At 34.9% G+C, this 15,271-nt stretch overlaps 1 protein-coding gene across 3 annotated transcripts in view; it reads right to left on the reverse strand.

The window, feature by feature from the left end:
- Positions 1-339: 339 nt before the first annotated feature.
- KCTD3 (potassium channel tetramerization domain containing 3) overlaps positions 340-15,271 on the reverse strand; it is a 59,054-nt gene continuing 44,122 nt past the window's right edge. For 2 of the 3 annotated variants that reach the window (XM_058533699.1, XM_058533702.1), the window contains exons 14-18: positions 11,481-11,636; positions 6,991-7,087; positions 3,243-3,427; positions 3,025-3,163; positions 340-2,061 (exon numbers count right to left, since the gene is read on the reverse strand). In XM_058533699.1, coding sequence (XP_058389682.1) covers positions 1,503-2,061; positions 3,025-3,163; positions 3,243-3,427; positions 6,991-7,087; positions 11,481-11,636 — 1,136 coding nt within the window. In that variant the 3' untranslated portion in view covers positions 340-1,502. The remainder of the gene's footprint in view (positions 2,062-3,024; positions 3,164-3,242; positions 3,428-6,990; positions 7,088-11,480; positions 11,637-15,271) is intronic. The other variant, XM_058533701.1, reaches the window with a different exon arrangement.

Here is a 15,271-nt window from a genome sequence, read left to right on the forward strand (position 1 = left end):
TTTTTGGTGAGGAAGACTAGCTCTGAGCTAACATCCATTGCCAATCTTCCTCTTTTTGTTGAGGAGGAATAGCTCTGAGCTAACATCTGTGCCCATCTTCCTCCATTTTGTATACAGGATGCTGCCACAGCACGGCTTGATGAGCGGTGGCTATGTCCACGCCTGGGATCCAAATCCACAAACCCCAGGTCGCCTAAGCAGAGCGCGAGAACTTAACTACTACACTACCAGGCCAGCTCCCCTCCCCCTTTTTTATTATGGGAAGCAACAAAGACATGAACAAACTCATACAGGTACACTTTAAACAGGATAACTGTTCCTTAAGTAACTGAAAACATGTAGTCTTAATCATTTTTATTTGATTTCATTGATAAATAAATACAAAAGAACTGTTGTGAAACCACTGGCAATATAGTAAACCTTAAAGAATTTATTTCAACTTCACTCACAATATATTTCTTGGAATGGGAATATATACATTATTCACCAATAAATGCATAATGCTTTAAATTTACAATTACTTTACTTGCAGAAAAGAAAATCATTCCAATTAAGTGAAAAAAAAAGTAAAAAAAATTTTTCTGTTGTTCTTACAACTCAAAATATATTCAAAACATTTTTACAGCAGCCAAAACCTTTTAACCTGTAGTCTCATAAGCTTAACAAAATGGCCACATTCTAATTTAATTACCTTGATTATTAACACTGGAAAAAAAATACGGTGGTTCCTAAAACAAGGCAGACTAGCAACTAGTAGTTTCCCCTTCTGGGCACTCAAAGCTTTGTCCTTGATTAGTATTTTTATTTCATCTGTTCAAACACAGACAACTGCTCCAACTTTAAAGCAAGTTTAAATGGACTTTCAGCATTTAATATTGGTGATGCTTGCTAAGATTTAAGAACTCCAACAGTGAGAATTAATGACCCACAATTAAAATAAAATTACTAAGGGACTTACTACTACGCAGTGTATCTGGTATTCAACATCAATAGTGTTTTTCAATGACATGATATTTTTTCACAAACATAGCACCTCATTAAATATCTGGTAAACACTTTGCAATCACAATAAGGGTCGAGAAACCAAGTTCCAAAGAGAATTATGTAATTCACTGAAGACAACATTGCAAGACAAGTCTCAGGCATAATCAAGATTAGGAATACAGTCTGTTGGTTCCGACACTCTAAGGGGATGCTCATCTCTATGGGCATCATCTTATTAAGACATGGTACTAGGTTTCCAAAATCCAGAGTAGCTAAACATTGAAATGGACTCTTGCTTTTACAAATGATCTGTTAAATGTATATGTAAAACTAAAAAAATATTCCAAAAGGTCAAAAGAGATAGTTATCTCCTTACTCCAGGTAATTCTGTTAAAAAGATACTAAACGAAGTCCAATTTTAATTTGTAAAGTTTTGGTGTAAAAGCTAATGTACTGAAGTTCGGTAGAGTTTAACTTTCATCTAAATTAACAAAACAACTACTCCTTTTGGTAAGTTTTCATAAGCTGTACTCTTGACCTAAAGAATCACTTTTTTTATGCCGAGGAGATGGAGTCGTCTTTGTAGGAGACGGGGATGCGGTACCAGGTGAGTCAGTTCCTCCGTCAGAGGTACTGGGTGATGATGCCAGATAGGGAACTTTCTTTCTTCCAAGGAATCCTCCTTCAAATCCGCCTTTCTTCCTTAACTCCACTTTATTTTCATTTTCATCTTCTGATGACCTTTTCTTGGATTCTAGAAAACTTTCAGCTATTTTATGTACTTCCAATCCACTATCTGATTCTCTCAGACTTTTTACTTCTGCTCCAGGAGACTTTCGCTCAGACACATTAGCCTCTCCCGTTGCCCACTTCACTTCAGCTTGTATTGGACCCAAGTTACCATTTTCGGGGACAGCTCTTTCTACATTTCTGTTCAAATTAACAGTCTGGAAGTCCCTGTAACTGTGAAAGCTCTCAGTCCTCCTTGCTCTTGCTAACAGAGGACTCTCTCTGTAAGGCCTTATGGAACCATAAGTAGCTGCTTCGTGGATGGTTTCATGGTGCTGGAGCTGAAGACTGAAATACAGTTTTTAAATTACAGCTCAGATTTCTTTCTGGGATTTTTCAGGGGCACATCTCATTACTTCAACTACCAATAAAAACACATTATATAAATATATAAAAAATACCATATCCTTATTTCTGTATATAAAAATGTACTTATTGAGTACCCTATATATTATATACATGTATGTGTATGTATGCGTATGTGTATAAAATTACCAAGGCAAATAATACCATACATATATTCACAGCCAAGCTGGAGCTGTGAATAGCTGAAAAAGCTGAGGAAAAAACAAAAAACCTTAAAAACCAATGAGAAACAATATAATTCAGTATTTGGCCCTTAGTTCAGATTTTGGAATGTTTTTTTAATATGGTAACTAAAAAGATATACTTTGTCATTGTATATCTTTTGAGATACAATGTATATCAAATGTATATCAAATTTAATATATCAATGTATATCATTAAAAGTATATCACGTATACAAGTATCAAATCATTATGTTGTACACCAGAAACTAATGTTGTATGTCAGTTATATCTCAATAAAATAAAAAATAAATAAAAGTACATAATGCCTAAATGTAAGATTAGACAAGATACTGTAATCACTTTGATTAGTGTGTCCCTGAAGCAACAGGAACAAAAGCTCCACATACTACCCAAGGTGACCTGGGATTTTTCTAATTTCCTTTGAGTGAATTCTTGATCACATAATAGGCATCCAAATTGGCAGCAATTCACAAAATGAGTTAAAGAGCAAAAAATGTTTTTCTATGCAAGAACCAGATACACATACAGATGAGAAATTTAGTTAAATTAAAAAAAAAGTGAATATCAACATAATGTCTGAATTAAAAACATACTTTGAAAAATATGGCTTTCAAGAACAACTGTGATTACAATATCTCAGCCAATTTTCCCAAAAGCAATCAATTCAACTTACGATACAATATTCAACTCCTTAACCTACCTAGAATTTGATTCACGGAGACGGCTATGCTGAACCACGGAAGTTGCTGGACTGATGTTAGGAGTAGCACAGCGAGATGTGCTCAGATCACACTGATCCAGTAACTTGAGCAGCTCTTCCTCAGTCGGACCGCCTACATCTTAGGAAAACACACACTCTTTATAATCACTTACATCAGAAGCTTACCCTGTGACAAACATTTCTCCATATGAACCTACCCTTATCTTCACTTTTGTTGACCATATCCATAGCAGTGGTCAGATCCCACATCTGAATGCTGCCATTTGTATGGCCTGTGAACAAGTAGCGCCTTGGTCTTGAGCCCATCCTACTGGATCCCTCACATTCTCTCACTGTAAATGAGGATATTGTAGTACAGTCAACAGCTTGGATCTCACATATTCTGCAAAAGATATTGTACAGTTGTAAACCATGGGAACAAATAACATTTTATAATTCAGGTTTTTGAAATTAATTTCTTATTTGCAAAGTTATAGTAGAATACTCCACATATGTAAAACAGATTTAAAGTTTAAAGGTTTAAACTTGCTTTTAACAAGGCAAGTTAATAGGAATAAAATCCAAGTCTTGTTTCTTTGAGTCTAGAGAAAAGGCTCTTATAAAACCATGTATTAAATAATTGAAATCAGGCAAATAATTTAAGTCAACCTTAGAAGAAAAACACACAGAGCCTTGATGGGAATTGAGAAATTCTTTAAGAGGAAGTTGTGAAACCAAAAAGGCAGAAAGAAACAAAGCAAGTAGACATCATACTAGAAAAGATCATGAGAAGTCATTTAAAATTTATGTGTAAACTTAAAAATCTGAAACCAGAAATAATGTAGTTGTATAAAGATGCCTAAACAGTATCCTCCATTACGATAATACTCAACTTTTTCAAAGCATTTTTATAGCTATTTCATTGATTTTCATAAAATACAAAAAAACCTGAGAAAGAACAATTATTATCCACATTTGACAAATGAAGAAACCAAGGGACAATATTGAAAATGATATCCCAAAGTCACATAAGGGTTGACTGAATTGTACTTGATTGAATTATTTATCCCAGCCTACTTCAAAACAGAGTTGAGGGGCCTTATCTAAAAACAAAGATTAAGAACAATTAGTACCAGGCAAATGAAAGGTCAAAAAATAAAGGAGGAAGAGGAAATACAATCCATATTAATGTGAGAAACATTATAGGAACAGAGTATGAAGTTTAGCTGAGCTTCCTAACAGGCAGGGCAAAAGGGGGTGGGGAGTGGGAGTCAATTCCCACGTGTCCACATACAGTGACAGAGTCTATCCTAGTCTCACTCCCAATCTCAAGAGAAAAGCTTGCGATATTTCACCACTGAGTACGAGGTTTGCTACAACTATTTTTGTAGACATTTATCAGATTAAGAAATCTCTCCCGAAGGGAACTCTCATACACTGCTGGTGGGAGTGCAAAGTGGTGCAGCCACCATGGAAAACTGTATGGAGATTCCTCAAAAAATCAAGGTTAGAACTACCATATGATGCAGCTATTCCACTGTTGGGTATTTATCCAAAGAACTTGAAAACACCAATTTGTAAAGGTACATGCACCCCTGTGTTCATTGCAGTGTTATTCACAATAGCCAAGACTTGGAAGCAACCTAAGTGCCCATCAAGGGACGAATGGATAAAGATGTGGTATATATACACAATGGAATACTACTCAGCCATAAGAAACGATGAAATCCAGCCATTTGTGACAACATGGACGGACATTGAGGGTATAATGCAAAGTGAAATAAGTCAGAGGGAGAAGGTCAAATACCGTATGATTTCCTTCATTAAGTAGTAGATAATAACAACAATAAACAAACACATAGGGACAGAGATTGGATTGGTGGTTGCCGGGGGGGGGGGGGGGGGGGGAGGGAGGGGGGTGAAGGGGATGGTTCGGTACATGTGTGTGGTGATGGGTTGTAGTTGGTGTTTTGGTGGTGAACATGATGTAATCTGTGCAGAAATGGAGGTGTAGTGATGTACACCTGAAATTTTTACAATGTTGTAAACCAATGTTACTGCAATAAACAAAAAATTAAAAAAAAAAAAAGAAATCTCTCCCTTATTTTGAAGTGCTAGGATTCTTTTTTTATCACAAATGAGTGTTGAATTGCCAAATGTTTTTTCTGTGTTTATCGAGATGATCACAATTTTTCACATTATTGTTAATGTAGTTAATTACATTTATTTTTAATATCTGCAAATTGATAAAAAATATTTTTAAAAATCTAGATTCCTGTTTACGTTTGAAACAAAATAAATCAACCTATGTGCATGAAAACAAACATATAATTGTGCTTGTTTTATTTTTCCTATGGGATAGATTCTTTAGAATTACTTCTTCCTTTAAAAATTTTTAAAGTTTTTTCCCAGCCCACTTTCAATATAACCCTTCCATTTCACTTCTCCCTGTTAAGAACCTGCACTATCTTTAAACAGAAAGCTTTGCTTCACATTAGCTTCATGAGGGGCTAATTTTCTATTTAATTCTACAAAGTAATTTACGCTTGTTATTTTTATAACTATAGCTTTTCTTCTGGAATTGTAAACTTAAAAACTTTAACATTTGCTTTATCATGCAGAAACTGAAGCTTATTACAACACACTGCTTCTGTGTGAAGTAACAGAAGAGGATAGGAAACACTACGTTGTTAGAGGATGTTACATTATAACCGCAGTATTAATAAACATTTGGCAGCTTCTTCACCAAATACGCACAGCACACTAAATCACAGTGACTTGTAACATTTCTCAAGATAACAATTTGATTTCTAACTAGATTATAGGCTCCTAACACTTCTTCTTTAAAAAAAAAAAAGAAGCTGACAAAGAGAGTTTATGTAATTCTGGAATCAATTCATTTAATAGTTGCTAATGACTACACGCAATAAACTGATGGAAAGAAAATTGATCATCTCAAAGAATTTATTCATTAAAATATTAAAAAACTAGAGATGACAGGCTGAAGAAAGGATAACCAAGAAATCATTAAAAATATCAGTAGCATTAGTAACATTAGTATGAAAATCCATAACCTTTTCAATGACTACTAATAGGAATGTTACCTTTTTCACTTGTTTGACATGCAAAAAATTTTATGGTTTTAAAGAGAAACATCACAGCTCAATCTGCTTGAGGCTATAAATAATGATTTTAAAAGAAGTAAAATTTCAGTCAAATGGAAAAGGAAGAGGAAATTAACTTCTATTAAGCATCTATTATAGTCAGGGACAATGCAAGATATTTCATGTTTTTAACTCATTTTATCCTGTGACATCCTGCCAAGGTAGTTGAACCTTATTTTATAGAGAAACTGGGGCTCAGAGAAACAAAGTAACTGAAGTTGAATTTACACAGCTAGTAAGAGGAAGTGCCAGAATGAGAATTTAGTTCAGCTGTCTGCCATCAAATTCTCTGGGTTCTTCTACTATATCACCAGTCCTTCCTAACTGTCTGCAGCATCTGTGAACATCTTAAATAAATCCTAGAGAATAAGCACTAAGTATACTGTCTTCATTTTAAGTTAAAACAATCACAAGATAATGAATAGACTTCTCTCTCAACAGCCTGTTTCTGGGGGCCGGCCCCGTGGCGTAGCGGTTAAGTGCGCGTGCTCCACTGCTGGCGGCCCGGCTTTGGATCCTAGGCGCGCACCGACCCACCGCTTGTCAGGCCATGCTGTGGCGGCGCCCCACATAAAGTGGAGGAAGATCGGCACGGGTGTTAGCTCAGTAAGACTGGCCAGTCTTACTCAGCAAAAAGAGGAGGAGTGGCATGGATGTTAGCTCAGGGCTGATCTTCCTCACACACACACACACAAAAACCTGTGTCTGATAGCACTCCTTTAGCAATATGTCAAATTATTCAATACCTTTCATAAGGCAAAAGCAACTTCTGAATATAAATATCTTTATAATAAAGTGTTACCTTTTCCCAGTAGATGAGAGTCTTACAAACAGTTTGTTAGTGATGGGAACAACTTTCTGGATAAACACCTGTTGATCATCTCGTTCTCCAAAAGGCCCTTGGTCCGAAAACAGAAAATGTCAAAAGAAGTTAATTAAAAAATTCAATTGGTTTCATTTCACAAAAGGAACATTAATACCTATGCCAAAAAAAAGAATTTTTCATGCCTATCAACATGGCACTACATTCCAAGTCAAAATCAGACACAAAATGCAGCACCACAAGTACTTCAATTTGCATTAAAAATTTTTTAAAGAAACACACAGCATTTCATAATTACACTTTATGTGCTAAGGCTGTAAAAGCTGAAGGCAAGCTTAAGACTACATATTATCAGTACTAGAAGAAAACCTGTTAAAATATAAGTTCTATGTTTACTATCTTTGAGAAGGTGTTCAGTTCCTTACAACTTCAAAAAAGGGATGTATAAATGAAGTTACTTTATGTATTTATTTTATCTTTTTCTGAAAAGCCAACATGCAAAATCTTAAAAAATAAAGTACAGCTTCATTAAATAGAATTTAACTAATCAGAAGCCTGTTGCACCCTGCAAGGTTTTCAATCTAAAAAGAAAGATTTAATTATTTTTACTTTATTGTACCTAGCAAGGCAGGTAAATGGCTCATATATTTTAGAAAGATTCTGTATATCTTCTTTGGAAAAATGTCTGTTCAGATCCTCAGTCCACTTTTTAATTGAGTTGTTTGGTTTTCTGTTGCATGAGTTCTTTACATATTTTGGATATTAACCCCTTACTGGATTATGATTTGCAAACATCTTCTCCCAATTGTTAGGTTGTCTCGTTTGGTTGATGATTTCCTCTGCTATGCAGAAGCTTTTTAGTTTGATGTAGTCCCATTTGCTTATTTTTTCTTTTCTTTCCCTTGCCTGAGGAGACATGATATTCAAAGAGATGCCCCTAAGGCCGCTGTCTAAGAGCATAGTGCCTATGTTTTCTTCCAGGAGTTCTATGTTTTCAAGTCTTACATTCAATGGATGAATGGATAAAAGATGTGGTATATATACGCAATGGAATACTACTCAGCCATAAAAAAAGATGAAATCTTGCCATTTGTGACAACATGGATGGACTTTAAGGGCATTATACTAAGCAAAATAAGTTAGACGGAGAAAGCCAAATACCATATGATTTCACTCATATGTAGAAGATTAAAAACAACAACAATACGGGCCGGCCCCATGGCTCAGCGGTTAAGTGCATGCGCTCCGCTACCGGCGGCCCAGGTTTGGACCCCGGGTGCGCACCGATGCACCGCTTCTCCGGCTGTGCTGAGGCCGCATCCCACATATAAAACAACTAGAAGGAGGTGCAACTATGACATACAACTATCTACTGGGGCTTTGGGGGATAAAAAAAGGAGGAGGATTGGCAACAGATGTTAGCTCAGAGGCGGTCTTCCTCAGCAAAAAGAGGAGGATTAGCATGGATGTTAGCTCAGGGCTGATCTTCCTCACAAAAAAAAAAAAAAAACCAATAACAAACACACACAAAGACACAGAGAACAGACTGGTAGTTACCAGAGCGGAAAGGAGGAGAGGGGAAGGTGAAAGGGGTAAAATGTAATGATGTATACCTGAAACATATAATGTTATAAACCAATGTTACCTCAACATAAATAAATAAATAAAAAATAAAGTACCAGAAAATAAAAGAGTCTGAACAATATAAATAAAAAGTGTTTCCATGCAAAACTTATAAAATTTTAATAATTCTTTTTTCCTATCATATTCATTAGCTAGAATAACACCAACTTATTATTCACAAGCATGTGACATACAACACAATTTTGAAAGACAGTACAATCATGTGTTGCTTAATGACAGGGATACACTTTGAGAAATGCATCATTAGGCAATTCTGTTGCTGGGTGAACATCATAGAGTGTACTTACACAAACCTAGATGGTACAGCCTACTACACACCTAGGCTCTACGGTACTATCTCATGGAACCACCGTCATGTATGTGGTCCATCGTTGACACAAACATTGTTATGCAGTGCATGACTGTGTATTCCAAGTTATCTTATGTGAATCATATCTATAAATGGATACAATGGATACAATAAATGGAACAATAACATCTTTATTAGCTGGCAAATACTTATGTTTACTATGTGCCAGAGTAAATGCTTTACACATAACTCATTTTCATCATCATTATCACCACGTAAGGGATGCACTACTACCATCTCCATCTTACAGAGGAGAAAACTAAGGCACCGACAGATTTGTTCACCTCAGATCTCACAGGTCCTACTTGATGGAACTGGAATTCAAACCCAAGCTGTCTAGCTCTTCACTAAGCTATGCAGTTGCTCAGTTAATGGACAACTTTCTGAACTCTAACTCTGTTGAAAAGAAATGACCTCTTTCTATCCTCATTCAATAATCTATAAACAAAGTCAAAATAGTGATGATAAATAAAATAACTAGGAATGAGGACTATGGGACTCTCCCCTCAAACTTTATACTGACAGATATGGGATTCTCACATAATTTAACTCTACTAATTATCCACACCTCTCCCCTTATAATTTCTCTAACTTCTCTCCCCCAATTGGCTCCTTTCCTTCAGAACACAAAATATCCTCTTATCTCTCCTATCTTCAATGGAGGAGAAGGGAGGAGGGATCAAAAACATGACCTCTGAACTTCCCTGCCTTCTAAATAGCTCCATTATTTCTTTCTTTCATGGTCACCTCTGATATGTGTTACTCTATTACCCCTGCAATCTAGATTCTACCCATACCACCCTACTGAAACTGGACCTTCTAGTCTGTTTCACTAATCTATATGTCTATCTTTTAGGATATTTTTTAAAATAAAACTATAAGGAGAAAAAAAAAAAATCTCCCTGCTCCCTTTAAATATTTTACAGGGCTGTTGTAAGTAAACATCTTTTACAAACAACTCATTTTAATCATCATAATCACCACATAAGGGATATACTATTATTAAAGTTTCTAAATATCTTTTTATTAACATTAGACATGCTCTCCCTGATCTGACCCATGACCTGAACCCCCATCCACTCCGTCTCATGTCCTACTCTTCTTACCCACACACCAGCAATTAATGACCCTCTTGACATTTTCCAAACTTGCCAGGCTCTCTTGGCCTCTTTCCTTTTAACATGCTGTTTTCCATGCCAGGAATGTCCCAATCCTAGAGCCTTCCAAACTTTCATGTCTCAGCTCAAACATTAAGACCTCTACGACGTGTTCTCCATCTGAATGTCAGTTTCCATGAGTGTTAAGTGGGGATAATAGCTACCTCATAAAATTGGCAAGAAGATTAGAGAGTATGTGTTACATCCCCTAGTACAGAGTCTAGCACTGTCTCCCCAGGTGCTTTTTGCCCTATGCACTTGAGCACAGTGTGCAAAATACAATTGTTTGCTTTTTATTCCCACTGCTTACTATACTATAAGTTGATGTTCACTGCATTTTCTTAGATTTCTAATGCCTGGAGCAAAAGGACTCAATAAACATCTGCTGACGCTACACCTTAAACTTATACAATGTTATACATCAATTATATCTCAAAATAAGACTTAGGAAAAAAATGTGTTGATGAAACAAAACTGTAAACTTCCAGTGCCCAGCATCACAGAGGGAACTGGGATCCCAAAGCAACTGTTAAAGTTGACAACACTGAGCATTTCTTTTTCTAAAAATACTAAGACTATGGTAGTACAATTCTCATGAGGAGCTTACATTTTTAAAAGATAACTATTTTGAAATCTTTACTGTTGGAAGCATATTTTGGAAGGACATATATTTAATATTTTCATGCAAAAACAATTCTAATGCACTCCTTCCTATTTTCCATCAGTGCTATAATTTCTGCTTATATAAAATGATAGAAAAGTACTTTAGTTAACCAACAGGTCCTACAGAATTATTAATGTCATGTGTGTATGATGTATGGAGAGACAAATCAAACTAACTTTATATATCTTCTGAAATCAGAGCATATCGATGGAGATGCTACGTTGTTTCCTAATGGATATTACAATGCCATCGAAACAACTCTCAGTATATGAGTGCCACCCCTTTTCTAGCTTCAAATTTTATTTTCAGATTAATTATTAGCAATAAAAAAAATATTTCAAGTTTCAAATATTCACAGCCATCATGGCTTTTAAAAATAAACAAAAGTGGTTAGCATCTGGACATATTATTTAAATGAGGAAATTCTAATAAGATGAAAAATTCACTCTCAACTTTTTAAACGATGAAAAATGATGCTATAATTTTGCGAATTTATAGAACTTAATAAGAAAAACACACTAAATTTGTTTTAAATGAGTTTCAAAACTAAAATGAAAAATTTATATTTAAAACATTTTTTAGGTTTCTATTACAGTTAATACACTTCTGCATTGCCAACATAGTATTTGAAAATGCCCCAAATTTGCTAACTCACCTATGTCATTTCCAGAGGAATAGCTTCCATGACTTTCTGTCTCCTCCAGAGACAGGATCTTAAATGACGCTAAAGGAGTAGAACCTGGCTGAGTAGAGATCATTCCTCTGAATCGCGTTACTGTCCATGTCCGGACATGATTATTATCTGCACAGACTAGAAGCAAAAGAGAACACAGAAGAGTTGCTAAATATAGATTATAAGAGCACCAACGAAATCACTTTTATAGACACACTTTAACTTTTTTCACTATGATCTACTTTAAAGAGATCATAGCACATTTCGAGTGGCAAATGATATATTTATCTTAAAATTATACTTAATTTGTACCTAGCCAACAAAAATGAGAGAACTGAATATAGTTTACCTTGCTGAAAATATAGGGTATATAAGTAAATCTATGGATCCTTATAAAAGTAGCCTGTAGGGTATAAATGTAGAAAAGGTTAAAAAAAAGTATATGTAAAAGGGAAGATGCTGAACATTATCCTGCTCTGTGGCTAAACTAGACAGCAAACAACTTGCCTTGTTTACTTTTTTCAACCATAAAAACTGTCTCTGTTTATGTTACTCAAATACTAAACAATCTAGATCAGGAGTTACTGAAATTTATTGTCACAAATGACCTTTGTCAAAAAGCTTGTAGGAATCAGCTATCTATTGTCCACTCATACATTAAGAAAAATTAAGATTCCATACTAAAGCTGAAAATTATTTTTATATAAAATAAGAAAATCTGTATTTAAGAAACATAATGCAATTAGATTAATTTATTTTTTCATGCAAATAATATTAAGTGGGTATATATTGTGCTATCCCCTAGCAAATAACCTCTCTCTGCTGTTTTTTTGTCTGGATACTCCATTAGAAAATGTAAACCAAAAAATGACATCATTAATGCAAAAACTGCACTTTTGTGGTATGCTTAACAAAAAAGTGTACTAATTTGTCATTTATTATGATTTCAGAAAATTTTTTATTATTAGCAATGAGCTATGAACTTATCAGTAAATACCAGGAAAGTATGCAAAATTTCTTATAATGCATGCAAACATTTCCTACTGGGTAGGATATTTTCTACTGTTTCATTCCATACTACTATTTCATTTCCTACTGCGTTGCATATTTTAAACAAAACTTTAGAAAGAAATTTAATTTTGGCAAATTGCACTAAGAATAAGAAGTGCACAGATGTTACCTATGTAATAAAATTCTCAATACTCAATGTCAGTTTTCTGGTGAAAAAGGAGACATTTAGTTTTAGGCTGTTTAATCCGTTTCATGGAAAATAATTTCCTAATTTCACTATTAAGTTTACTAGGACTCAAAAAATAATTTAAGTATCTTTAGCTGATTCAAATGGGCAATTATGGCAATTCTGTTGATATTAATCATTAACTAAAGTTTTTATTTAAGACATGAAAACTCACACTATGGAAAAAAGAATATCACTACATATTATGTTAATATCCACCAGGTGGCAGAATAACATAACTGAGTATACACAAAATACTCCAGATTTTTTGGCTAACCTGGACATTTATCTTGAGAAATTTATTTCAATTTCAATCCTACATGAACTACTTGATGTTAAAATGCAAATTTTACTACGTAGTCCTTTGGCATCACATCCTACAATAACATCATCACCATCAAAATAACAGCAATTACTACTGAGTATCTCTAAGCACTGTCATTTAAACACTACAACAACCCTGAAACATAGTCTCTTTCCTCACAGGATCAAATGACCTCATTTCATACAACATTTATTCAGCATCCTTTGTGTGTCAAGAATTATGCTAAGTGCTAAAGAAAAAGATGAAGAACAAAAGTTCCTGCTACTGTAGAACTTATTATATTCTAGAAGAGAAAGACAGATGATAAATAAGCAAACAAATAAATGATCAGATGTTTAAGTCTATGAAGAAAACAAATCGAGGTACTGACAGAGAAAGTGACTGTTAGTTAGATAGTTTTGGGTAACTTAGACTGAGTGGCCAAGGAAGCCTCACTGAGGAGGTATTTGGAATGAGACCTGAATGACAAGAAGGCAGCCAAACAAACATATAGGGGCAAAACATTTCAAATAAAAAGAACAACTGCGGGGCTGGCCCAGTGGCGTAGTGGTTAAGTTCACGCACTCCACTTCAGTGGCCCAGGGGAGAGGAATAAGCAGCAGCTTGAAAGGGGTACACGATCCAGAACAGGAAAAGCTGTATTAACTTATTTATTCTACACACAATAGGAAGCCATTGGGAATCTGATCCGGTTTACATTTTTAAAAGATATTTCTGGCTGCTGTATGGAACATGTACCATAGAGAGGCAAGAGATAAATAGGGAAGAATTGAGAAGCTTAGTAATCTAGGACAGAAATAATGATTTGAGCTACAGGTTGGCAGCAATGGACGCAAAGTGAAGTGATCAGATCTGTGACATATGTTGAAGCAAAGCTAACAGGACTTAACTGATGGATTACACCTATGTGGGAGATGAGAGAAAGGGAGGAATCAAGCGTGATTCCTAGATTGTCAGCTTGAGTAAATGAATAGATGGTGATATTGTTTACTAAGATAGTTTTTGAGAGATATCAAAAGTACTATTTTAACCAGGTTAATTTTGAGATGCCTATTAAACATATACCAGATACAGGCATTGGATATACAAGTTTGGAACTTTGTGAATTTCAAAGGTGGAGGAAGAGTCTGGGAGTCACTGACATAAAAGATAATACTCAAATCACCAGGGAAAATATAGAGAAAGAATGGAGAATCTAGGAAAGAGCTCTAAGGCACTCCAACACTGAGCCATTGGGCAAAAAAGCAGGAACTAATGATAGGAGTGAGAAGAGATTCCTTGGTGAGGTGGGTGAGTACTGCTTTATGAAAGCCTAAAGAAGAGATTTTTCAGAAATGCATAATTATACCCAAAACAATTAGACATTCGATAAAACCATATTCATCCATCATCCATCCATCCATCCATCCATGTACGAGGTATTTCAGCTCCATCTGGTGTTTAATTAGAGTGGAGAACAGTGAAAGACACATCACCTTTTTATACTATGTAGTCTTCATATAAACAAACTTGATATATGAAAATGATGTTTATAAAAAGTTTAAGTCAGGCAGGAATTGATCTACAAAAGATTTAATATAAAAGCAAGGTCTACTGATCTACCAGACTCACAATTCAATTTTCCTAAAGCCTTTTAGAAATCATCCATCAAATGTAATGAATCTCATAATGGAATTTTACTTTGTGATCATTTTACTTTAATAAGCTTAAAAATCTGTATCTAATTTTTTTTGAAGAAGAAGAAGATTGGCCCTGAGCTAACATCTGTGCACATCTTCCTCCATTTCTTGTATATGGGATGCCGCCATAGCATGGCTTGATGAGCGATGCATAGGTCCACACCCAGGATCTGAACCCCGGGCTGCCAAAGCTGAGTGCGCAAACTTAAATAACCACTACACCACTGGGCTGCCCCCTGTATCTAATTTTTAAGTATCTAACTAGTATCTACATTTTTAAAAATTTTATATGATTATGAGGAACAACAAACCCACAAAAATGTTATTTTCTTCAAATAATCTCTATACATTCTACTAATTTTTAATATTTTTTAGAAGCTGATCAAACAACAAATATACATCTAAATCTACTACTTTAGCTTTAAACCTTAAGATAATACAAGATAAATTTATCTTAAATTCATACTTGGAAAATTTCTCTCATAAAAAATCCTTCTCCACAGGATTATGATAATATTTTTAAATAAAATAC

The sequence above is a fragment of the Diceros bicornis genome, chromosome 38, assembly GCF_020826845.1.
Source record: "Diceros bicornis minor isolate mBicDic1 chromosome 38, mDicBic1.mat.cur, whole genome shotgun sequence".
NCBI lineage: Eukaryota > Metazoa > Chordata > Mammalia > Perissodactyla > Rhinocerotidae > Diceros > Diceros bicornis.